At 52.0% G+C, this 26,004-nt stretch overlaps 1 protein-coding gene and 1 long non-coding RNA gene across 2 annotated transcripts; one reads left to right on the top strand and one right to left on the bottom strand.

The window, feature by feature from the left end:
* Positions 1-306: 306 nt before the first annotated feature.
* Positions 307-8,632, top strand: LOC124093337 (pepsin F-like). The gene is made up of 9 exons (XM_046445768.2): positions 307-359; positions 1,318-1,477; positions 2,263-2,384; positions 2,477-2,591; positions 3,458-3,657; positions 5,480-5,596; positions 7,038-7,182; positions 7,258-7,356; positions 8,440-8,632. The coding sequence occupies exons 1-9, from the start codon at positions 307-309 to the stop codon at positions 8,587-8,589; spliced, it is 1,161 nt and encodes a 386-aa protein (XP_046301724.1). The 3' UTR covers positions 8,590-8,632.
* Positions 8,633-13,761: 5,129 nt separating this feature from the next.
* On the bottom strand, positions 13,762-17,062 carry LOC124092661 (uncharacterized). The gene is made up of 3 exons (XR_006851688.2): positions 16,908-17,062; positions 16,451-16,645; positions 13,762-16,145 (listed from the first exon to the last, which is right to left on the bottom strand). It is a non-coding gene; the product is annotated as an uncharacterized LOC124092661 (long non-coding RNA).
* Positions 17,063-26,004: the final 8,942 nt, after the last annotated feature.

Here is a 26,004-nt window from a genome sequence, read left to right as displayed (position 1 = left end):
CACGGGCCTTTATCTCCGAGATAGCCAGGGCTCCCCCTCCTCCTTAGGTCAGGTGTTTGTGTTCCTGCAGCCGAGCCCCAGGAAGAGATTACAAGGGAAATCTCTGAATTCTGAGAATTTGAGGGCCCTGGCTGCTGATGGGGTAAAAATCACATTAAAAAAAAAAAAAAGGTTTGCATTCCTTATCGGACCCATTGTTGGCCCTGGGGGGGTGATGAGGGCTGGACAGAGAGTACTTAACCAGCAGCCCTGGGCAGCCGGCGTGCTCAGACCCACTCCCACCTGGGAACCTAAACCCAGGAGGACATGAAGGGGCTTGGGGTCCTGGGGCTCGTGGCCCTCTCCGAGTGCTTGGTCACGTAAGTGGGGGACAAGCCGCACCAGCTCTTCCTGGTCTCTTTCTGGCCCCCTTATTCTCTGGCCCTCTATTCTCCTGCCCGTCCAGGGTGGAGAAGGAAATGGAATCTTCCTTGGCTTTCATGAAGTTTAAGTCTCCGTTTATTGAAGAGTTGCTTGCCATGTGTTCTGGGGGACCCAGTCCTGAGGGTCACAAGTCACATCGTCGGTTATGTGAATGGCACGCCCCAGAATTGTTCATATACAACCTGGGCAGCTGCAGGGGTGGACACATCTGGGAACAGCGTTTCGGCCACATTCATTTCTAGGTCTTCTCTGTTCTCTCCTCCTCCTCTCCTCCTCCTCCTCTTCCCCCACCTCTTCCTCCTCCTCCTTCTTTTTTTTCTCTCTCTCTCTTTCCATGTATAAGTGTGTTTCTGTGACTCTCTCTCCCCTTTACCTCTCCATCTCTTGGGCTTCTTTGCTCAGGGAGATCTATCTTTTTCTTTCTTTTTCTTTGTTTTGTGTTGTGGGGTTGGGATGCCGGGGATTGAACTCAGGGGCACTTGACCACTGAGCCACCTCCCAGCCCTATTTGGTATTTTATGAGCGACAGGGTCTCACTGAGTTGCTTAGCACCTCGCCATTGCTGAGGCTGCTTTGAACTTGTGATCCTCCTGCCTCAGCCTCCCTAGCCGCTGGAATGACAGGTGTGCACCACTGCGCCTGGTTCCATCTGTTGACAGGGAGGGTAACTGTGACTTAGAGAGGTCACATGGCTTGCCTGAGATCATACAACAGAACCTGGATTCAAACATAGGTCTGTTGTTCGTGGTCTTTCCATGGCACGCAGTGACCTGCACCCATGACACTCGGGAGAATACTTGTAAGATGCCCAGGGCGGTTACAACACAAATGCCGCAGTCATACTGTAGCCCAGGGCTGTCTCTCATTTATCCTCCTTCCCAATGGTATTTAAAGAATCCCGCTGATGAAGATCAAATCCATGCGAGAAAACCTGCAGGAAAACAATGTGTTGGATGATTATCTGGAGAAATATCCCTACAGCCTGGCCTACAAGTTTCTTGACAACCGTCCAGACCCAGGAGTAGCCTATGAACCCATGAGGAACTACCTGGACGTGAGTGTGTGGGAGGTGGCTCCAGAGCGCCCCCTAGGGCTCCTTCCAGCCCTGGGGCTCCCCGGGAAACGTGAGCCAGCTTGGGGGGGGGGTCCTGCAGGCAGAAGCAGGGGGAACAGTGGTCTCTCCCCCTAAGAGAACCCCTGGCCTCGGTCGTGGGACAGTGGAGACTGGGCCTAACAGGGACCAAGTGCCAGGTAAGTCCTTTCTGTGCCAACAATCGTCGCGGGCACCCAGGAGCCACAGCGTTTGGTTTTTCATTCTTTCCGAAGTAGTGGATCACTGATCCCCACTGAAGGGTGAGCCACGTCTAATCAAGTGCAAAACTCCAGCCAGAGTTCAAGTTCCATACCCAGGTGGAGGCAGCTCCACCGCTAAAGCTCCAAGATTTGCACAAAGTCAGCGCACCTGGTGACGCGCAGGGTGTAAAAACTGAGAACCAAGATCCTCGCCTCTTCTTGCAGAATCTATAGCCCAACCAGAGAAATGGGCAAAGAAAAACTGAAGGTCAAACACAAGGGCCAGCGGCGGAGGGCCTGCTTTGACTTTAGGGGAAGGAAGGGGCACAGGGGCTGGGGTAGCCTGGGTGCTGCATGCAGGAGAGGAGAGCGGGCTGGAAAGGACTTGAGAGCCGCAGGGGAGACTGCAGGGCGGCCAAGTGGAGGCCCTGGCCTGAGCGGAGGCGCCAGTGGGGCAGTTGGGAAGTGGTTTGGGGAATTTGGGGCAAGCACTGGGGGAATCAGAGGGATGGACCAGGAGCCTGAGCCTCGCCCTCCCGCCCGCAGGTGTCCTACGTGGGCATCGTCAGCATCGGCACACCCCCCCAGGACTTCAAGGTTGTCCTGGACACGGGCTCTGCTGACCTGTGGGTGCCTTCCGTCTACTGCAGCAGCGGGGCCTGCAGTGAGTGTCCCTGTCCCCTGCCCTGCCCCCTCGTGTCCCTCCACCCTCTGGGTCCCGGGCAGCCTCACTGGTGCTCCCCCGATGTCTTGCAGCCAGCCACAGCAGCTTCGACCCCCTGCGCTCCTCCACCTTCCTGGTCTCCGGCCAGCTCTTTAACCTCGTCTACGGCTCTGCGGCCATATCGGGATTTCTCGCCTATGACACCATCAGGGTAACGTAGAATCCAGAGGCTGAGGCAGGGCGGGTCCCGGGAGTGACCTCCACTTACAGAACCACAGCAGGGTCAGCTGGGAGTGCCTGTCCCTCCTGGAGTCTCCCCCTCCACCAACCGCTGGCCACCCACCCTGCGGGGCTGTGTCCCCGGGGCACACTGGCTCCCCTGGGGTAACCCAGAGAGTGGCCTCCTCCAGCTGCAGGAGCCTGGGGTACAGGGATCAGCAGGCACAAGGCTGGTTCTTCCAGCAGCAGGGAGATAAGTGGGTTAAAACTACCCACTTTCCACAGCCCGCTGTGCCAGGCATTCTGTTGAATTCACTGGTTGCATCCTCTCCGTAACCCCACCCCCACCCCCACCCCGCGGCAGGCACTGCTGTGATCTCCACTCTCACACTTGAGGGAACAGAGAGGGGGAGGGCTTTGCCCAGGGTCACACAGCAGGTAAGTGACAGACAGGGGGTGTGGCTCAGTTTTCAAGAGAAAGTAGAACTGGCTCCAGATGCTACTCAGGAAAAACAGAGGACAGAATCAGAATCTGCTGAGCGGTGGGCTCTTCCCCGCGGGGTCCTGAAGGCCTTTGACAATCTCATCAACCTGTGGCCTGCACCCTCCCAAAAGTGTCCGAGTGCACACACATGCACCACCCCAGGAGAGCTGCAGGCAGACCTTCAGAAGCCCCGGGGACGCTGGGTGTCCTGGACCCACACAGATGCCCTGGGGGCTCCTGCCTGGAGACTCTTCTGAGGTGCCACCGTGGCAAGGCCTGGCCTCGGTGCTTTCCCAGGGGGCAGTGCCCTCTCCTCACCCACTCCAACCCAGCCCCGCATCCCAGCCCCCCGCGGTGACACCTCTCTCCCGCAGATCGGGGGCCTTGTGGATGTGGCCCAAGCATTTGGCCTGAGCCTGCAGGAGCCTGGCAACTTCATGAAACACGCCGTCTTCGATGGCGTCCTGGGCCTGAGCTACCCCAGCCTGGCCTTCCCGGGAACCACCCCCGTCTTTGACAACCTGTGGAGACAGGGCCTCATCGGTCAGAACCTCTTTGCCTTCTACCTGAGCCGGTAAGTTGGGGCCAGCAAGCTCCTTCTCCAATTTGGCTGTAACACACGTCCAGTTGCACACAAAATTGTGACTGTCTGATCCAGAACATTCCTTAGAAGTAGTCGGGTCCAGTTGTCAGCAGACTGTGACCTGGGTCCAGTTGAGGCCCACCATCTATTTTTGTAAATGAAGATTTTTTTGGAGAGGAGAATACCAGGGATTGAACCCAGGGGCGCTTTACCACTGAGCTACATCCCCAGCCCTTTTTATTTTTTATTTTGAGACGGGGTTTTGCTAAGTTGTTGAGACTGGCCTTGAACTTGCGATCCTCCTGCCTCGGGCTCCCAAATCGCTGGGATTACAGGTGTGCACCACAGTGCCCAGCCTTGTAAATGAAGTTTTATTGAAACACAAGTGTGCTCATTCATTTACCGATGTCTGGCTGCTTTCACACTATGGTGATGGTGTTGAAAGATGCAAAAGATTTTGTGCCACATGCAAAGACCAAAGATGGAAAATCTGGCCCTTTATGGAAAGAGTTTGCTGACCCTTAGAGCCCCGTGCCTTCATCTGGCAGATGAGGAAACTAAGGCTCAGGGAAGGCCATTACATAAGACAGTCCAGTCTGGTACTGGTCAAGGCAGGACTTGCCCCAGTCCTCAGAATGCTCCCCCACGCTGGGGGTCAGTCCATTCAGTCTCCAGCCACGGCTCTTGGCAAAGAAAAGCTGAAGTTAGCCAGGTGAAGTGTCACACACCTGTAATCCTAGTGATTTGGGAGGCTGAGGCAGGAGGATCATAGGTTTGAGGCCAGCCTGGGCAACTTGGCAAGACCACTTCTCAAAATAAAAAATTAAAAAAGAGTTGGGAGGTGTATGGCTAGAGGCAGAGCTCACCTGGATTCAATCCCCAGGACCACATAAGAAAAAGAAAGAAGACAAAGAAAAGCTGAAGTCCGCTGACCTGGGGTCTGGCAGGGGATCGAGGAAAGGCAAAAGCACAGACAATAGATCTGTGTCAGTGGTTGAGCCCTGAGCTCTAGGGGGAGCTGAGTTCAAATCCCAGCTCCACAGCATAACTTCAAGCAAGGGTTTGAACCTGAGCCTCAGGAACACTCCCACTCAATCAAAGGCATTAATTCATTCAACAAACATTTATTGAGCACCTACTATGTGTCAGGTGACAAGAGGCAGAGAGGAAGTCAACAAAGAAGTAAACAAATAAAAGTGAAAAAACTGGGGACAGTAATTGGTTTGGAGAAAGCAATAAATCAGGCTGATAGAACAGACAGGGATGGGCGGCCTCTCTGAGCCCTTTATGGGCTCACGCTGGGAGGGGCTTCAGAGGCAAAGTTCCCGCAGGGGGAGGGGGAATAAAAGTCCCCCAGGAGGAAGGAGGAAGGAGCACCAAGGACCAGACAGAGGGCCGCATGGCCCAGGGTGGGGTCTGGGTTAAGAGAGTGGGGGTCTCTGAAAGGGGGTCGAACAGGGAAGCCCTGTGACCTGTTTTTGTTTTACCTTCTATTTGAATTTAATCGACTTGTAATAATTGTTCAAATTTATGGGATGCCACGTGCTGAATTGATACATGTACCTATTGTGGAATGATCAGTCAGAGTCATTAGCATCCAGTTTACATACGTGAAAGCTCATCCTGGTGGCCACCGGAGAATCCCCAGAGTGGAGGCAGGGAGGCCAGGGAAGAGGCTGCCGCAGACTCTTTAGGAGAGAAGGTGGATACTCCGTCCAGGGGAGAGAGAGAGAGGTGGAGAAGCCAGGCCGTGTGTGCAACATAAGCAGCCCAACAGTGACGTGCAATGACCTTCCGCCTCCTCCCCCTCCAGCAACGAGGAGAAGGGCAGCGTGCTGATGCTGGGCGGGGTGGACCCCTCCTACTACAGCGGGCAGCTGACCTGGGTGCCCGTGTCCAAGCCCTCCTACTGGCAGATAGCCATGGACAGGTAAGCCCCCGCCTCCCCGCCCGCCGCAGGTGACGCCGCCCGGACCCACGCACATCACACGGACACGCAGGTCCACGCTCGGACAGGCACGGGCACCCACGTCCACGCACAGCAACACACACGGCCACCGAGGTGGACACAAGACACAGTCACCAGACACGCGCACAGGGTCACACAAAGGCATTCACCCAGTCGCACACTCACACACAGAGACACACACACACACACACACACACACACACACACCCCTCCTAGCCATGGCTTCGGAACCTCTCCAGGCTTCTTGACCAGACAGAAATGGAGCAGGCCCGAGCCGAGGGCTCTGCAGGAGGCCCGGCTGCCGGCCAGGGAGCGGTTCTCTCTGGAAGAGGCCGTGAGGGTGCCGCAGCCTGCACCGTGCCCGGGGCAGGTGGGAAGCATGATCTGAGGACCCTGAGGAGCAGAGACGGGGGATCAGGGAGAAGTCCAGCCAGCTGGACAGTCACGACAAGTGACCACCATCCCACTGTGCCTAGGACCCGGGGTTCCCAGTACCCAGGGAATTCAGTTTGAAAATAGCAGAAACCCTGGGCAGCCAGGAAGACTGGTCACCCATGGGCAGAGGCCAGCGGCAGGGAGAAGTCTGCTGGGTTTTTAAGATCTGGAAGCATCCACGAGGACAGCGCACCCAGCCCAGGCCAGCCTTCCCCTCAGGCTGCCTCAGCCATTGCCTGGGTCAGGGGCCGTGTCTGAGCCAGGGACTGCCACGTATGGAACCGCCATCTTCACTTTGGCCCGGAGTTGGTCTGGCCCGAGGCAGCGCTTGGCTGTCCCTGGCTCCTTCCTTCCCTCAACCAACGTGTTGAGCAGCAGTGGCCGTGTGTGGGTGCCGGGCCCCACACCTGGGAGGGCTGACTATGTGAACAATGGGTCACACTGTTAATAAAGTACCACTGGGCTACCTGCTGGGAACCAGGAAGGCAAGACAGACGTGACCAAGAGAGAAACCCATCTAGTCTGCGGGCAAGACTCCCCGAAAAAGTGACAGTTTAGCTGGAAACTGGAGGATGAGGAGAAATGAGCCTTCTAGGAAGGGAGACCGGCTTGTGCAAAGGCCCTGGGGCCAGAAAGAGCAGCAGGATTTCAAGAATGGAAAGGCAAGCGGGCAGTGGTGGAGGGCTATAGGGCCAGAGGCTGAGCTGGAAGGATCGCTTGAGCCCAGAGGTCGGACACCAGCAATAGAGAGAGACAACAGAGAGAGACCCCCATCTCCAAAATAGAGAGAGACCCCATCTCCAAAAACAAACCAATTTAAAGGCAGTTAAAGAGGTGTAGGGTGACCGATGCAGAAGGAAGCAGGGGTGCAGAGGCCAAGGTGCCGGGCCCTTCTGCAGACAGCCAGGGAGCGGGCCATCGGGTGGCTGCACAGTGACCCTGGTGTCTGCTTTGCGCCCTGTCTCAGCATCTCCGTAAACGGGAAGGTCATCGCCTGTGATGGCGGCTGCCAGGGCATCATCGACACTGGGACCTCGTTGCTGAGTGGCCCAGCTGACCACGTCCTCAACATCCAAAAGCTCATCCACGCCCAGCCCTACGACCACGGCCAGGTAAGGGGTGGGGCCGCAGCTCACTCTGGGCTCCCCACACCCGGGACCAACCTTCTGCCCCCATCCCCCCGACAGTATGTCGTGGATTGTGACACCATCGACGCCCTGCCTGACATCCTCTTCACCATCAACGGCGTCGACTACCCCGTGCCAGCCAGTGCCTACGTCCGGAAGGTGAGGACCCCATCCCAGGACCGGCCCTGCCATCTGGGGGCTGGTGGGAATCCTGGGGCTGAGAGGAAGGAAGGGCCCCTGGTGGTCACAATGTGAATTACAGCGGCTGCCCAGCCCAAGGAGCTGGGCGGGAGCATCCACAACACAAGCATTGGACAGGCATAAAGAGCAAGCGTCACCCGGAGCTGGCACAGCGTGAGGGGCAAGGAGAGGGGACTCAGGGTCTCTGCCCCCCAGAGGTTATGTGGCTCCAGTGGTTTAACATGGAAAGTTGGCTATCGCCATCCCTGAAATAGGCCGAAGCAATAGTGACAGGGACAGTCCTGCCATCGTTATGAACAGCGCTCCCTCCCCATCTCAAAACAGCCCTGGTTTGGATGAGAAGTGCTAGGGTCACCCTAGCCTGAGGTCACCACCGCATCTTGCTAAGGCCCAGTTCTGACCTCCATAAACCTCAGTGACAGCCGGGGGGTGGGATGTGGACGTGAATGGCGGATGCACAGGGACCCCTCGGCACGGCCCACAGGAGAGGCTCAATACAAGTCAGTGCCCTTGAGAGTCCAGGGCAGGCCCAAGGGACTAAAAGAGACTGTCCACAGAGAGGAAACCAACTCAGCCCAGGCACAGCGCGGCAGGAGGGGGCCGCTGGCCAGGGGCAGGTCTACCTGAGCTCCGGGCACATGGTGCCCAGGACCGTGCGAGGAGAAGGCGTGGGCAGGCAAGTCCCCAGACTGGCCTGCAGACGGGGGATGTCCCAATGCTGAGGGGCACCAAGGAGTGACCCAGCCCAGCAGGCAGTGGCTGAGGCCGGGGAACTGGGTCCAGAGGGGCTGCTGGGGGCCCGCGGAGCCCAGTGCTGTGGAGTGAGGGGCTGGGGAGGGGGGAGGAGGGAGAAGCAGCAGAGGGCGAGGGAATGGCGCAGTCTGGCCCAGCGGGACACCCCACTTCTGCAGCCACACAGGGGAGCCGCTCAGTGACTCCTGTGAAAGGAGGGGTGTGACACTGGGAAGCCACCGGCTCTGAATACTGGAGGGGGGGACAGGTGGGGCTCTGAGTGACTACCCCATGTTTCCAATTCTCCAGAGTCATTCCCACACCTGCCACAGCGGCTTTGAAGGTCTAGACCACCCGTTTTACCCCGAGACCTGGGTCCTGGGGGACATCTTCCTGAGACTCTATTTCACCGTTTTCGATCGGGCCAACAACAGAATCGGCCTGGCCCCTGCAGCCTAAATGCTGGGGCTTCCCCAGGAGGCTGCCGGGCCTGTCCCCAACACAGATGGAGGCCACAGCTGTCAGATTCCCACCCAGGGAAGCGGACGGGAGCTGTTCGGGGCTCCACAAAGCCTCAGGGTTAGTGGAGAATAAAGGATTTCATTTGCAATGGTGCTAACACTAATGGTCGCTTTTCTCTCTGTCGGGGTGACCCCTCCCAGTAAAGGAAGATTCTAGAATATAGTCTAGAGCGCAAGGGAGAAAAGCCAAAGCCAACTGGCCCGAATGCAAAAGAGACCCAAGGAAGAAGCGTGGGCCAGCTGCAGAACCAGAGCAGGCCCAGAGGCCCAAGAGGCCAACCCGAGAGACCAAAAGCCCCTCCCTCCTCCCTGTCCCTGGTCTTTGATCCTCTGCCCTCTCAGAAGGGACAGCGGTGCCACCTCACTACCTCCTCGTCCAGAAGAGGGGCAGAGGATAATTGAAATAGATTCTGCTCTGTCCACCTCTAAAGGACCTTTGACATTAGGCTTCTGCCCTGGGTGGGCGGCCCTGGTGGTCCCCCAGCTCCTCACAGGACGGAGAAGGAGCTCCAGTCACCAGCTCTCTGCCACCCACTCCTGCAGTGTCCTCCCCAGCCCTGCTTCCCACAGGATGGGCCCCTGTGGATGCCGCAGCCATTCCCACCCCACAGATGGCCAGCACGGCTCTCCTGCTGGCTTCAGACTATCTTGGGGAGAGAATCCCATGAAGGGGGACCAGGTGGACAAAGCCCTCAGTCTTCTGGAGCAGGTCACCCAGGAACAGTAAGGAAGCCATTTAGTTTAGGGTGAGACCCAAGATGTCAGAGGGCAGAGGGAGAGGAGTCACAGGGGTCAACCCCACAGGGGTCAGAGGGCAGAGGGAGGGGGGTCCCGAAGGAAGAAGGAACAGGAAAGAGAAATCAAGGGGGAAACGAGGCTGCTCTCCAGCACAGCACTGCAAGAGTGGCGCTGTTGTCCCCCTCGTTACCCTTCTCCTCAGGACCCACCTACCACACGCCAGGTGCTGTGGGGGGGCCTGGGATACAAGTTTCATAGGAAACTTCAAGTTAAAGGGCCGCCTGGCTGATGGCCTGCCTCCCCCAGAGAGCCACTGTCCCCCCTGTGGTTGTCCCAGAGGCCATCTGTCCTTGGACCCGACTCCCACACCCCACCTCCCTCCTTCTGGAGCAGGTGACATCCCAGGAGAGAACTCTTCCTACCTTTTAGGTCCTGACTGAATGAGTTGACCCTAGGAAACTTTCAGAGCCTAGCCCGGCGCAATAGCCTGAGCGGCTGCTGCTTCAAACATACACAAGACCAAAGGCTAACCAGGAACCAAGGACATCAAGTCACCTTGATGACATCCAAATGCTAGGGGCAATTTTTTTTCTCTCTTCTTAGACTTGCCTTAGGTTTTTTTCAGCGATTGCTGTTAAGGGGGGGGGGGGGGAGCTAAGCGTTATTTTACAAAAGACAGAGCGAGAGCCCCAACACAGAGCAGACCTGTCTCTTCTGAGGTTGCCTGGGTCCCTCCTGGGGCGGGTTGTTTTCCCCAGAAACAGCCTCCCCAGCAGCCGGTGAACCCAGCACTGACACCTACAGGCCAAGGTGGGCATGACACCCACCCACTCCACACAGATTCACCAGGTCTCGAATGGCCCATGAGTTCCAGCTACTTGAATGGCTACTTGGCAACATCAAATCACTGTCTTATAAACTCTTCTTCCTTCAGGCCTGCTAATCCCACTCTAACAAATAGACTCCACATATGTATATATGAAATACATATATCTACATCTATAAATGACACATATGTAGTTTGTAGCTAATAATTGCATACATACACACACATATACATATGTCTGTAATTATCAGCTATAAATTGTTTATCGACTCTGAAGATTTTCCCAGGGAATCTACACATACCCGTGAAAGTTGGAAAACACCCCAGATTCTAAGAGCAGGGAATTTATTGACGGGAAGGACTCTTCTGCTCTTAGAATGATGCGTGTGCATTAAGTCTTTATAAAGAAAAGCACCTGGAGCTATAGGGAATACACTCTTCCCCCACAGTCTGTCCCCCTCCTGCTCCCAGCTCCCTCCGGCATTACAGTCTCAAAAGCTCTAGAATTCACTTCGCTTGCTGATTTTCTGTCTCCTTTACCTGGAGTGTGAGCTCTCCGGGGCAGAAATTTAACTCTTGTCTTGTGCTCTGGTGAACCCGCATTGCTTAAGTTAGGGCCTGGGACATAACAGATGCTCAGTAAATATTTTTGGACAGAATGTTATGTGAAATCAATGTTCAGAAAACATGACCCAGTAACCCTGATACCAAAACCATACAAAGATAGATCAAGGAAAGAAAACTACAGAGCAATATCCCTGAAGAACAGAGATGCAAAAATCCTTAGCAAAATCGGAGCAATCAGGCAAGAGAAGGAAATCAAAGGGATACAAATAGGAATCATGGTCCTATATACAGAAGACCCCAAAATTCCCCACCAGAAGGCTTCTAGAGCTTATGAATGAGTTCAGCAAAGTGGCAGGACACAAGGTCATCCATAAGTCAATAACTTTCCCATAGTCCAACAGAGATGCAGTGGAGAAAGAACCAGGAAAACCTCAAAAAATAAATTAAAATACTTGGGAATTAACCTAACCAAGGAAGTAAGTGAGCTCTACAATGAAAATTATAGAACACTGAAGAAATAAATTGAAGATACCTTAGAAGATGGAAAGACGTCACCCGTTCTTGGGTAGGCAGAATTAATACAGTCAAACGACCATCCTACCAAAAGCAATAAACAGATTCAAGGCAATCCCCATCAAAATATCAATGACATTCTTCACAGAAGTAGAAAAAACCATTCTAAAAATCATTTGGAAGAATAAGTGACCCAGAAAAGCCAAAGTAATACTAGGCAAAAAAAAAAAGGGACTGCCGATCTGAAATTGTACTACAGAGCTGGAGTAAGAAAAACAGCACATAAACTGAAATCAAATTGCAGGCATGCATGAAATTGTGGGGATGAACCCAACTGCTATGTGTAACTATAAAGCTCAGATTTTTTTAAAAAAATTTTTTAAAAACTCTTCAAAATAGACGTGAAGATCCATGGGACAGAATAGAAGACACGGAGACAAACCCACACACCCACAGCCATCTGATACTTGACAAAGATGCCAAAAATATATTTTGGAGAAAAGACAGCCTTTCAGACAAGTGGTGCTGAGAAAACTGGATAGATATATGTAGAAATGAAACTAGACCCCTATCCCTCACCCTGCACAAAAGTCAAATTGAAATGGAGCAAGACTTAGATATTGGACCAGAAATCTTGCAACTGCTAGAAGAAAACCTAGGGTCCACACTCCATCATATAGAGGTTGGTACCAACCTCCTTAACAAGATCCCCAAAGCACAAAAATAAAACCAAGAATCAATAAGAGGGATGCCATCAAACTAAAAAGCTTCTGCACAGCCAAAGAAATGATTAAGAGCATGAAGAGTGAGCCTACAAAGTAGGAGAAAATCTTGGTGACCTACTATTCCAAGAGGGGGTTAATATCCAGAATATATAAAGAACTCAAGGGGCTGGGCTGGGGCTCAGCGGTAGAGCGCTTGCCTAGCACATGTGAGGCACTGGGTTCCATCCTCAGCATCATATAAAAATAAGTAAATAAAATAAAGATATTGTGTTCATCTACAAGTAAAAGAATATTTTTAAAAAAGAACTTAACACACACAAAAAAAACCACCCAGATAATCCAATCAATAAATAGGCAAAAATACATAATAGCACAAAAAACCAAATAATCTAATCAATAAATGGGCAAAAATAAAATAAACAGAGGCTTCTTTAAAGAGGAAAAACAATTGGCCAGCAAATATATGAAAAATGTTAACGTCCTTGACGATCAGGGAAATGCAAATCAAAACTACACCAAGATTTCATCCTACTCCAGGCAGAATGGCCATGATTAAGAATACAAACATTAATCAGTGTTGACAATCTTGTCGGGGAAGAAGGTGCGCTTGTACATTGTTGGGGGGACTGCAGACCGGTACAACCACTTGGGAAAGCACAGGAAGACTCCTCAAAAACTAGGATGGAACCGCCATAAGAACCAGCTATCCCCCTCCTTGGTATTTTCTCAAAAGCACTAAATTCATCATATTTTGGCAATACCGCCACATCAATGTTTACAGAAGCACAATTCACAATCGCTAAATTGTGGAATCAACACGGGGGCCTGTCGGTAGATGGGTTAGGAAATGATGGTACCTGTACACAACGGCCTTCTTCTCAGCCATAAAGAGGAATGGAATTGTGGTGTTGGCTGGTGAATGGTTGGAAATGAGAATATCAAGCCAAGTGAAATAAGCCAGACTCAGAAACTCAAAGGTCAATTATTTTCTGTCATACATGGAAGCTAAATAGGAAAGGAGGAGGGAAGCATAGCATGTCATAAAGATAAAGGACCATCTGTAGCACCCAAGGGGCTCGAGAGGCAGAGCAGAGAGTGGGAAGGGGGGGGGCAATGAGGCCTAAATTCTTTTAAAAAATCATGTCATGTGCGCATATAAATACACCACAGGGAGTCTCACCTTTACGCCTAAGTAAAAAGAATCTATCAAAGAGAAGTCAGTAGATGAGCAAAAGAAAATTCTAGAAGAGAAGAGGAAGGAGAACAGGGGAGAGGAGGAAGAATGGGAGGGAAAAGAGAAAGGGGGGGTGTCGTGAACTGAAGTCGAATTACATGCACTTATGAGTTTGTCGGGATGGACCCGACCACTATGTGTAATTATAGAGCTCTAATAAAAATCAATCAATCAACCAATCAATAAACCTTAAGAGAGGGGGGAGAAACACGATACAGGTTCCCACTGAGTGTAACTGTACAAGCAAGGATTTGGCGTTGCTGTCTTCTGGTCCACTGTGGCGCCCACAGGCCAGGGGCAGAGAGGGGCTTCAGCCACAGAAACTTCTGATCTCGCAGTTCTGGAGGCTGGGAGTCCAAGGTCAAGGTGCTGAGGCTGGCTTCTTCCGAGGCCTCTGTCCTTGGCTTCCTGATGCCGTCTTCTCCCTGCCCATCTGTGTCCTCTTTGGTAAGGTCCTTCGTCATAATTGGACCCACCCTCGTCACTCCATTGAACCGCGATTACCACTTTTGCGTGTGTGCGTTAACTTTTTACTCGGATATGCTCAGACATAGACAAAAGTACACAATATGATGACCCTCTGTGTCCCCAACAGCCAACTTCAGTGATTATCCTGGCCAACCAACCTATCTACAACCCTTAGTCTCCCCGTATCATATTTCAAAAGAAATCCCCTCCACTGTGTGATCTTATCCATAAACATTTCACTAGGTAGCTCATTAGAAAGTACAAAACACGGGCTGGGGCTGTAGCTCAGGGACAGAGCACTTGCCTCACATGTGCTGAGGCCCTGGGTTCGATCCTCAGCACCACAGACAAATAAACCAATAAAACAAAGGCATTCTGTTCATCTCCAACTACAAGAATATTTTTAAATAAATTAATTAATGCATTCTGTCCATTTACAACTACAAAAAAAAATCAAGTATAAAACACGCAGTTGGTGTTTAAATCTCCAGGGGCTTCACAACTGTCACACGTTAAAATCATAAAAATTCATATATCAAAATCAATCGGCATTTCTCTCAAACCTCTTACTCTGTAGGTTCTTTATTCCATTCTCTTTTTGGCCCCCTTGTGATTCCTTTGTTGCAGACAGTGGGCTGTTTGTCTCCTGAGTTTCCCGCAGCCTGGATGTTGCCGAGTGCTTCCTACCACATTGTTTAACAGGTCCCTTTCCCCTGTAGTCCCTGTGTTGATCCAGAGGCTGGATCAACTCAGCTTCCCGTTTTCTTTACTCTGGGTTCCTGGTTGTCCTTCCATCAAGAGGCACGTGAGGTCTCCATTGCCCATCAATTTATTAAAGATTACAAAATAATGCGATGATACTGAGGCTATTTCTTTATCACTAACTTGATAAAAATCAGATTTTCCTCCACCTGTGTCTTGACCACTGCATGATAAAGTTTGTATGGGAAAGAAGGTAAAAGCTGGATTCTGCCCCTTCCTTCACCTGTTTTCAAAATAACAAGTTGCTCACTAGTATCTTCCAATTAACAACTAACTGGGCAGGGTTTTTTCTTAGTTTCAGTATGATCTCCTGGCTTTAAACATGTTCGATGTGTTGCAATCCATTGCAGTTATTATCTTTGTTGATGCTCTGACTGTCCCAGCTTTGGCCTCTGGGAGCATCAAAAGGGAGTTCTGACATGACCCAGGACCTCTCTGGTAGCTCCCTTGCTTTGCTATGATCAGATGTTCCTCCCCATCTTGAACATTTTCTGCTCAAGATCTGCAATCCGCCATCGCTCCCAGAAGTTTGGTTCAATGGAAAACCATATATAAAATATCATAAACCGGACGGGGCGCAATGGCACACGACTGTAATCCCATCAACCAGGAGGCTGAGACAGGAGGATCACAAGTTCAAAGCCAGCCTCAGCAACTTGGCAAGGCCCTAAGCAACTTAGCTAGATGCTGTCTCAAAATAAAAAGGACTGGGGATGCGGCTCAGTGGTTAAGTGCCCTGGGTTCAATCCCTGGTATTATAATAATAATAATAGGAGGAGGAGGAGGAAGAGGAGGAGGAGGGGTGGTAACTGCTCCTAGGTTAGTCCCTGTTTCTTGACCTCTTTGGAAAAGGACCTGGTGTTTAGAAGATTTTGAACCTTTTCTCTTCTTACACGTGTATTTGCTTACTCCCACATCAAAGCATCTCAGTTGTCCATGACACCCAAGGCCAGCTTCCCCCAGACTGTTGCACAGCAGCCGGGGGCGCCTTCTGGGTCAGTCCTAAAAGAGGAGCAGCTCTGTCCGCAGTGGACTCCTCAGCACTGGGGAGGCTGCGATGGGTCAGGAAAGACGGGCGAGCGCCCTCTGTGGGCTGCCGGGACTCAGCACAGGACGCCAGCAGTTCAACGGTGCACGCGCGCCCCCTCCTGGCGGCCCTTGCTGTTCTCACCATGAGGCTCCTGGGAGCGGCAGGCCACTTATTCACCTGGCCCTCCCCAGGGATTCTCTTGTCTGGGGCTTTAACGACCCCATCTCGCAGCAGGTTAGGATTCTACATATGCACTTTAAGGAGGACATAATTCAGCCCATAACACCGATAAACAAAGAATGTTGAGATGTGTTAAAGGAATACAGAATCCAGCTTAAAGGGGCTCCTTCAGACCAAATCAAGTGTGAAAATGAATATAGCAATAATGGATCACAACTCATTGGCTAAAACAAAAATCTATGACTCCATACTGATCACTAAATACAAACGGAGGACTGCGGGTAGAGAGCTTCAGGTGTGAGGGCCTGGGTTCCATGCCCAGTCCAACAAAATCAAACAAATGCAGACAGCCCTGGGCGCAGTGGTGCATGCCTGTAATCCCAGCGACTCTAGAGGTGGAGGCAGGAGGATCACAAGTTCAAAGCCAGCTTTAGCCACTTAGGTCCTGTATCTAAAAAATGGGGGGAAAAAAGGCTTGGAGATGTGGCTCATTGGTTAAGCAACGTTAGATTCAACCCCTGATATTCGCCTCCCCCCAAAAAAATACAAACGGCTAAGTTAATAGTAAATTGCATGAAATGAAAGCTCTCCTTGCTCTAGAATGCCAATTAAAAGATGTAAAAGAAATGGTAGTTAGAAAAGTCCCACTCTACAACCATCATTTTAATAACGGATGTAAGCATAAATGGATGCTTAAAACTTGGGTGAGTGTTTGACAGGTAATTTATAGACCCAACTTATCTCCCTACAGAATACCTTAATAAGCACAAGGCGATAACTGCAGAGAAAAATCCTGGTGTGGAGATTCCCCTTACTGTGGTCAATAATGGAACAAAACGTGATACGAGGCCGTGAGGCAGGCCACATCACTTCTCCGATACTCCTGCTAAAAAATGGGCAGCCTGAATCTAACCATTAGAAAGCAGCCAGCAAGCCCAAAGTAGGGCCATTCTGGAAAAGAAGGAAAAAAAAAAACTGGTCAGTACCCTTAACAATGTCCAATGTCATGTTGGAGAAGGCAGGACCGGCCCCAGCCTGAAAGAGACCAAGGAGACCCAGCAACCAAAACTAATGCCTGGCCCTGGGTTGCATCCTGCAGCTGAAAATTTAAAAATCATCAGAAAGGGGCTGGGGGTGTAGCTCCGTGGTGGAGTGCTTGCTTAGCAAGTGCAAGGCCCTGGATCATATTCCCAGGACGGAGAGACAGACTGACCTTGCCACCAAGAAGGCACAGGGTCCAGCTAGGATCAGACCAGCTCAGAAAAGGCAGCGGAGGCCAGGTGTTACTCAGCTGGGAGCAATGTGGCAGGAGAGGGAGCAACACCAGGGGTAAAGGAGCTGGGGCCTCTGTCCCCAAGGGAGGCTCATCCCAGGCCACCAGTTTGGTAAATACTCCCCAGGGCCCTGGCAGGTGGGCTGGCTGGGGGAGGTGCCCTGGGGAGGAGCCGGCCTACCCGGCATTCCTTTTTCCCCCGCCTGGAGACTGGAGGCCAATTCCTTGGTCATGCTCCAGTTCCCAGGAATTTTCCAGTGCCTGCTACAGGGCTCCATCCCTGCTCCATCCCCGCCCCCCCCAGACCACTCCCAGTTTCCTCTTCTGCTTCCAGTTAACCCCTGCTCTGCCCGGTACCAAATTCCTGCTGCTACTTCCTGGAGAAGCCCTGATTCTGCATGTTACCTAACACGGGAACCAGAGCCCTTTCAGAGGGCCAGCCAGCTAGTGGTGGGAGATTTGGGTTCAGACCCCTGTCTCCCCCCTCTCCCTTTCCAGACTCTGGTGCGAACACATTCCTGACCCCAGGAACCATAGGGCCTCCTCAGCTTCCTGACTGTCCCCTGAGGCCCTGGACCACAGTCCTGGGCCCGTGCTGCTCAAGGGCCCCAAGATCCAGAGCTCTCAGGGTTTAGAAAGGTTTATATTTTGTCTATTTTTTTTTTCCGATTATTACATCGTGGTAAAAGATAGACATAACGGGAAATTTACCGTTTTAATCATCTTAAGGGTCCAATCAGGGCTACTAAATACATGCATAATGTTCTGAACCGTCCCGCCCCTCCGTCTCCAAAACTCTTTGTCTTCTGTAAAACTGAAACTGCGTCCACTTTGGTCAGTAACTCCCCAATTTCTCCCTCTCCTCCAGCCCCTGGCAGCCCCCATTCTACTTCCTGTCTCTGAATTTGACTACTTAAGGCCCCTTAAATAAGTGGAAGCCAGTGTCTATATTTTCGTGTCTGGCTTATTTCACTTAACGTGGTGTCCTGAAGGTTCATTCGTTCTACAGTGTTTCTCAGAATCTCCATCTTTTTAAGACTCAATAAGATCCCATTGTAGGTATAGACCACATTTCACTCATCCATTTATCCATCAATGGACACCTGAGCTGCTTCCAAGCTGTAGCTATTGGGAACAAGGCAGCTATGAACACAGGGGTACAAATATCTCTTAGGAACCTCGCTTTCCATTCTTTTGTGTAGATGCCAGAAATGAAATTGCTAATCATAGGGTAGTTGTATTTTGTTTTGTTTTGTTTTTTGGTTTCATTTTGTACTACCAGAGATGGAGCCCTGGGATGCTCTACCACTGAGCCACACCCCTAGTCCTTTTTATTTTAGTTTGAGACATGGTGTTGCTAAGTGGCTGAGGCTGGCCTTGAACTTGAGATCCTCCTGCCTCAGCCTTTGGAGATGCCAGGATTACAGGCATGTCACCATACCCAGTGACATCCTTCCAAATGGAGCATTGTCCACTCACCTTGGAACTGCTGTCCACACACCGAGCAGCTCCTGATTGGTCAGTTGAGAGGTGTTCGTGGGACACGGCCGAGCCCGGCAGCTCTTCATGCAGTTCCTGAGAGAGTCTGGAGGAGAAGGGACACTTTGCTTGTGTGTCTCCTGTGTTCTCCAGATGACATGGTCCCAGACAAAGCATCTCCACTTCGTTATGGGACTCTTGTGGACACCCAGACACCATCCTAGACATTATAGGATCTCAGGTTTCCAGATCATCTTATGTCCTTCAGTCACAGGAGTAGCTTCCACTAATGTCCCATCAGGAGTGCCAAGAGCCCTCAGGCAGAAATTCTGTAGCCCAAAGTCCTAGTAGTTGTCAGGGGAAAGCTCACAGGCTCAGTCTAGGTCCCACAGGGGGCCATCCAACAGAGAGTGGGTCCCCAGCACTCCAGCTGCCACCCCTCACTCTGAGCCTGGCCAGTCTCCCTGGTTGCACTGGGCAAGTCTAATTAATATTGCTAGAAGGTGGCTTTACCTGCCTCCTGTTTTACAGTACTATGAACATGTGTCCCAGTCAGACACAATGTCTGTCCCCATAATACAACCAGGTGGAAGGGAGGCCATGCTGGACGTGAAGCATGCCCGAATATGCCCGTGCCCCCACAAACTCCTCCCTGCACCTACCACCCTTGGTTTCCCTATCTGTGGACTCTGTGAGGACTTTATGCATGGCTTGTGGTTATACAGTAGTTAGGTAGGGAAAGAGCTCCCCAGCCAGGCGTGGCATCCCATCCCGGCACACATTAGGGCAGGCGCAGGACCTCTCTACCTAAGTCCTGTTTGAGCCAGCCCCTTTCATAACCCTTGGCAGCCTGGGTTCTGTGGTCTAGTCCCAGAACCAGTCTTCATCGCAGACCATTTTACCTTCTCTGCTGTAAAAGGCTTTGTCCCCACAAGGGCTTGAGCCAGGGGACCTTCCGGCATTCTGTATCTCAAGTTATCTGACTGTTGCCCTAGAAAATTTCAGATCAGATATCTCATTGCAATCTCTGCTTCTTGACTTCTTCAATTTCTCCAAAGGGGAGAAATGCAGGAAAAACCTGTTTGGAGCCCTTTAATGGTGACCATTAGGGGCTCCCTTGGGGCCTCTCCATGTTCTGTAGTGCCGTCTTAAAAGCCCAACTTTTTGTCTGTCTGTTTGTCTGTTTGCAGTGCCAGAGTTGGAATCTAGGACCCTGCAAATGCAAGGGCTCTCCCGCTGAGCCGTGCCCCAGCCCCAGTCCACTTCCTAAAAAACATCTGAAGATTTCCACCCTGCTGGGATAAGTCCCAGGGCTCTGACTCTCCTTTTTCTTTTTTCTCTTTTTGGTTTCACCTTTACAATGCTGTGTTTATGCCTCCTTTTTTACTGGGGATTAAATCCAGGAGCGCTCTACCCCTGAGCCACACCCCCAACCAAGCCTTTTTATTTTTTATTTTGAGACAGGGTCCTGTTAAGTTGCTGAGCCTGCAGCCCCAGCCTCCTCTTATTTCTGAATGACCGTTTAAAATTTTCCACCTTCCTGGGAGAGTTCTTTGACTCTCCCCTTTGCCCTTACTGTTCTCTGGTTGAATAACCTGATGTTTTTATTAGCATCTGTAGACTGAGGAGGGGAGCTGGGAAAACAAGTCCCACAAGGCTTCCCAGATTCTCTTTGATTTTGCAGCAGGGAGGGGCGAACCCCCTGTATCACAACATTGACCATGATCCAGGCAATTGCCTGCTCGGCTGGTCACCATGGAGCTAGGGCATGGCTGGCATATGAAGCACATGAGTGCTTTGACTGGCCTGTTCCTCTTGTCCTTGCAAGGTATCTCTTCAAGGCCAATGGACGGTACAGTGGCTTCGATCCCGTCCACCAGGCTGGCTAGTCCCCTGGGAGTAACCGGTGTGTCTGGCTCACATGCAATCTTCGATTGCTCCATAGAGAGCTATGGAGCCTGGATTAATCTAAACGTGTGCCACTCTGCAGCATTTAAAACCAAAGCAGCAGATCCAGGTGCCGTGGTGCACACCTGTAATCCCAGCTACTGGGGAGGCTGAGGCAGGAGGATCGAAAATTCAAGGCCAGCATGGGCAATTTAGATCCTGACTCCAAATAAAAATGGCTGGGGCTGTCACTTAGCCACAGAGCAATTGTCTAGGATGAGCCAGGCTCTGGATTCAGTTCCCATACTGGAGGGTAAAAACAAGAAAACTGTGATTTCTAATGATTCCTCTCACAATCCACTCCAGTAAAAGGCTCCCCAGGGAGCTGATGATGGGGATCCAAGAGATGAAGCTGGTCCTTCACACTCGCCTGTTGGTTTCCACAGCTTCTTGCCCCCCCCCCCCGCCACCGCCACCACCGATTGATGCCTCCGTGGGAGTCCATAGGTCTGCAAGGAACTTTCTGTTTGTTCCTGCAAAAATTTTCCCCTAGCTCTGAGGCCAGTGGCCAAAGCCCAGAGCCACCAAAATCTGAACTAGCTCTTGATTAAGGTTCGGCCTGCACCCCTTTGACTTTCATTTTAGTTTTTACAGATAACAATAAGCAAGGGACTGTCCATTTTGCTCTTTGCTGATCAGTTTGCGTTGCTAGACCTCCAGGGAGCCACCTCCCCAGGACGGGGAGCCACCTCTAAACACCACAGGGAACCTTTTCATCACTGACTGCAGGCATGTGGCCACCAGGGAATCAGACCTCCTCCTCCCCACTCTCTAGTCCCTTCTCTTCCAGAACCACGAGACTCCGAGAGCCAGGGCTGCTCCAGCAGATCCCACGTCACTGACGTCAAATCCACTAGGAAAAGAAAAATCGACTCAATCTCAGACTCACTTTCTCCTACTGTGACTCCCACAACACACACCACCTGTGACCCCAGATGCTGCGGCGGAGGAGGGGGTCCCCACACACCAAGTGATCAATTCTACAACCGTGGACCCCAGATTTAACTGCAGTCCGACACCGTCTACCTGGAGACACTGTCCGATCTCCCGGTGAGAGCCTCGGTCCCCCAGGCTGCCCCTACTTCAGACCTAGTGGCCAGTCTGGGCCTCCGGAACTTCTGACAAACCGGCCAGCTGCAAATTGGGGTTCCCACAGTTCCACCCTGGGGTTCCATTAATTTGCTATCACAGCTCATAAAACTCAAGGAACCCTGTACGACTGTACCGATTTCCCAGGGGAACCAGAGGACGCTTTAAAGGATGCAAGTGAGCTGCCCGGTGGGAGGAATCGGGGGAGCTTTCCAAGGACGGTAGATGGGTTAGCAAACAAACAAACAAACAAACAAAAAACCCAACCAGGCCCTTTCTCAAAACAGCTAGATTTAGGAGTAAGAGATCCAAACAGGTCTCCATGTTTAAGTGGTTTGTGTATCGTCCAGTGGTCAGTTTAATGAGCAAGCATTTAAGTCTCTCCTCGCCAGGCGCTGGGGAACGGTCCCCGACTAGGAGGCAATGCCGAGGTAGGAGGCTGGCGGAAGAGGGAAAGCAGATCCTCATCAGGTGTAGTGCCCCCACCCCTGGAGGGGAGCAGGCAGGCTCAGAGAAGACCTCCGGGAAGGTGGACACTAAGGCTGGCCTTTGAAAGATGGATACCTTGGATGGGGAGAGAAAGGCAGAACAGTAAATGAGAGGTGGAAAGGACAGGACCCGGGGACAGCCCCTGGGAAGCCCCTGCCCCTGCTGCCCAGCTGGCCCCGGGGGATCCTGAATGTTCAACTCCTGGACTTCAAACAGGTCCCACGTCTAGCCTACTGGAGTCCCTCAGGGATTCGCTCAACGAGTGTTTCCTGAGCACCTACTAGGTGCCAAGTGCTGGCGCTCAAGTGCCCTGGGCTAAGAAAGGAAGACTCAGACATGGTTCCTGCCCGAGGGGTGCAGGGAGCAGAGAGATGGAGTTGGCCACAGTGAGACAGGCCTCAGGGACTCCCAGGCTCAGCCCCAGGGTGAAGGTCAGACGGAGGCAGCGCTCAGAAGCCTGGAGATGAATGAGGAGATTGGTTTTTGAATGGGTCATCACGGGAAGCCGCGGACAGTGCTTCAGATTCCTCTTTCGGTGTTTTTGGTTGTTTTTGGGGTGCTGGGCTGGAACCCAGGCCCCGAGCACAGGAGGCCAGCGCTCGCCCAGGGAGCCACACCCCAGTCCTCCTGGTCCAGCTGTTTAACCTGAGCGTTAGCTAAGAGGAGTCCCCAGGGGACACCCCTCGTCATAACTGGCTGTGGGGGTGCCTGTCACCATGGCGGGGGTGCCTGTCACCATTGCAGGTCTGCTACACTGTTTAGGGCTTGCCCCGGGAGGACCTTGGGTGGACTGTGACCTTCCATCCACAAGAGGGTCCCAACACTCCAGCAAATCAGGAATGGACCCGGGGTCCCACACGGAACCTCAGGCTCCAAAGGCCTTGGTTTCGAGAAAGGTCACCTGAGCCAGTTCCAGGAGGACACCTCCAGCCCATGACCCTCAATGGCTTTTGCACGTTGACCACTTCACATTGACCACGTCACTTCAACCCTTGCACGTCCTCCGCCTCTGAGTCCATCCGCTGACCGGAAGCTTCCCGTCACCCGCAGCCCCAGCTCCATAGCGCTGTCCTTGGTATAGACACCGTCTGGGTGAGCACGGCCACCTCCTCCTGCCCAGCCCTGGGGACTTGGGGACCGTGGCAAAGCCCCCGAACAAGCTCGCTCCAGCCATATCAGTCTCAGTGATCCCCAAAACCATCTGATTGGGACTCGGGGTGGGGAGAAATGGCAGATGTGTCCCACCCATCTCAGGCTGGGCACTCCTGGATAAGAGCCGCCGTGTCTGGAGCCTTGGGCCCCTTGGATGCCGAGTGTTGGGAGGAGTGGGGAGGAGATAAGGAAAGTCCCTTCTCTCAGCACCCCTCCTTGCCCCTCCTCCCCCGGGGCCCCCTCCAAGTCACAAAAGCTCTACAGACCTCCCACTTTCCAGGCCCTGGCAGGGTCAGGACTTTGGTCTGTTTTGCATCTGTTCATAAGAAACACAGGTCCACAGCGACCGTCTGTTCTGCAGCAAAATAACCCACATTGTCACAGATCAGCTCAGTGGTTTCCTCTGGGGAACCACACGCATTTCAGGTGACAGTCCTGTCCCTTTCAACCTAATCTCCAGAAGCCAAGTGTTACATGAAATGATGCATGCTGTCTCTGGGCCCAGGGCGGGAGCTCACTGGTGCTCAGTGAACATGAGCTGACGGGGACATCATCTTGGTCCCCCCCATGCAGATCTGAATCATGGTTGACACCAACCAGATGTTCGTGCTGACGGAGTTGGAGCCGGGCTCCTGAGGGAAACACTTCCCCTGATGGCCTCGTGGGTCTGGCTGCCCCAACATGGCCATCAACGACGCCTCGTGGAACCTGGTGCCCCAACACCTCTTCTGCATCCATGTGAGTCCATCATTTGGGTAAGAAGGGGCTTTCCCCAGAAAGGTCGCCTGGCCCAGCAGGGAACAGTCCAGGGCTGGGTAGGGTGGGAAGGTCTTAGAAGCTAAGGATTCAAAAAGCTACCAGCTAAGGTTGGAGCCGCGTCGCTCTCTCCGGAGGGCACCATTGCCAGGCTCCCTCTGAAGAGCCTCTGGATTCCATCCTTAGCAGGATCAGTCTCCGTCCCCTTGACCTACACAACCCAAATGCCACTAGCCACCTGCTCTCCGGTCCCAGTTCCCTCATCCTTAGCCAAAAACACCATTTAAAGTGAATCCACTTAAAACTGGAACCAATAATCATACCCAAAATCGAGAAGATTTGATGGGAATTTTATCTGGACTATGAGACTCTTTTTTTCCTACCAGGGGTTGAACCCCGGGGGCACTTAACCACTGAGCGGCACCCCCAGCCCTTTTTATTTTATTTATTTATTTATTTATTTATTTATTTGTATTTATTTGGAGTCAGGGTCTCGCTAAGTTACCTAGGGCTTTGCTAAATTGCTGAGGCTGGCTCCGAACCTTCAGTCCTCCTGCCTCAGCCTCCTGAGCTGCTAGGATCACAGGCGTGCGCCACCACACCAGGCCTGAACAATGAGATTTTAAAGTGATGAAAGCAAGTTTCTTACTATTTAACAAAATCTAGGTTCCCATTATGATGCTGAGTTCATTCTAAGCATGAACAAGAATAGACCTAGTTGGTTTGAGTTAAGTAGTTTTATGCAAGATTATTGAAGGGTGTCATTGATTTTAAGCCCTTCCACTCCCCTCTGACAGACACCCTCCTCTTTGGAAACAGCTTGTCATTGCTTCTGTTTCCCCTGCCCCCTCCCGGTGTTGGGGAGAGAACCCGGGGGACACTCCACCACTGACCTAAATCCCCAGCCCTTTCATATTTTGGAACAGGGTCTTGCTAAATTTCTAAGGCTGGCCTCCACCTTCTAATCCTCCTCCCTCAACCTCCAGAGTCACTGGGATCATAGATACGCGCCACTCCCATGATTTTCTTCCGTTAACTTTCCCTCCAGCTCCTCATTTTATCACATCTCACTGTCAGATGTGTACAGGAAAGTCAGGGTGCATCAGTGACTAGGGTCATTGCCATGAGCCATCCTTGGGCCGTGTGTGTGAGCTCTGTGCCTTTGAGCGTTGTGCTGGGGCTGGATGACATTGCTGCCTAATTGGGCTGTGACGTCTGTGTGCCATTTCTTGCTCTATCTGTGATCCCACACAGCACCTGGGAGAGTGAGGCTTTCCAAGATGTCAAACGGCTGACCACAAGGCATCACCCAGCAAGACGCCCCCCTCTGAGATCCAAGCCCTGGCCTTCATTGGGTGGAATATTGTATGAATGGCCTCTCCCCAATAAACAGGGGGTTCAGGTGTGCTCGCTCTTGCCTGCCTTTTGCCTCGTGCCTCCCTCACTCTCCTTGCCCTCCGGCATGGGAGCTTGATTCTTGAGGGGGCAGAGCCGTCCTAAACCCCGAGAAAGGTATTTTCTATGTTTGTGTGGTTTTTTTTGTCGCCAGCCCAATCCACCCGGAGTGTCCCTGATTTCGTCACATATTGGGACAGGTCATGTCTTACAAATGGCCGATTCTTTGATAGCTAATGTCTTCCAACTGTTCGCATTTTCTTTCCCTGTCTAAACCTGACACTGCAGATTTAGAAAATGAATATTTCAATAACAAGGACCCCTGAAATTTACACAAGGGCTCTTTTATCCTCCCAGCCTTTTAACTATTCCAGGTGGCTCTTAAACATGACTGCCTTGATGAGTACTTAAGGGTTTCATGTGGGGCCGTTTTAGGTCTCCAGCTAGACCACCCTTTCTCAATCTCGGCTCTGCTGACATTTTGGAATGGGTTATTCTTGGTGGTCAGGGGCTTTCCTGTGCATTGTGGGGTGTTTAGTAAGATCTCCAGGTGTGATCACATGCCTGTAATCTCAGAGCTGGGGAGGCTGAGGCAGGAGGATCAAAAGTTCAAAGCCAGCCTCAGCATCTTAGTGAGGCCCTAAGCAATTTAGAGACCCCTCCTCAAAAGAAAAAGTGAGCAATCAAGGGTAGCTGTCAGGATGCACGCAGCAGATGTTCAAACGAATGA

The sequence above is a fragment of the Marmota monax genome, unplaced genomic scaffold (genome assembly GCF_021218885.2).
Source record: "Marmota monax isolate L192 unplaced genomic scaffold, Marmota_monax_Labrador192_F-V1.1 WCK01_AAM20220418_F8-fsc00038, whole genome shotgun sequence".
Taxonomy (NCBI): Eukaryota; Metazoa; Chordata; class Mammalia; order Rodentia; family Sciuridae; genus Marmota; species Marmota monax.
The sequence above is the reverse complement of the archived record's forward strand: the minus strand, read 5'-3'. Positions and strand labels throughout refer to the sequence as shown.

Bases quoted from the DNA above. Each gene is read 5' to 3' on its own strand.
- LOC124093337 (XM_046445768.2), top strand. From the start codon at position 307: ATGAAGGGGCTTGGGGTCCTGGGGCTCGTGGCCCTCTCCGAGTGCTTG. The intron at 2,385-2,476 runs GTGTCCCTGTCC...TCTTGCAGCCAG, and splicing joins AGCAGCGGGGCCTGCAGTGA to CCACAGCAGCTTCGACCCCC. The intron at 7,357-8,439 runs GTGAGGACCCCA...CCAATTCTCCAG, and splicing joins CCAGTGCCTACGTCCGGAAG to AGTCATTCCCACACCTGCCA.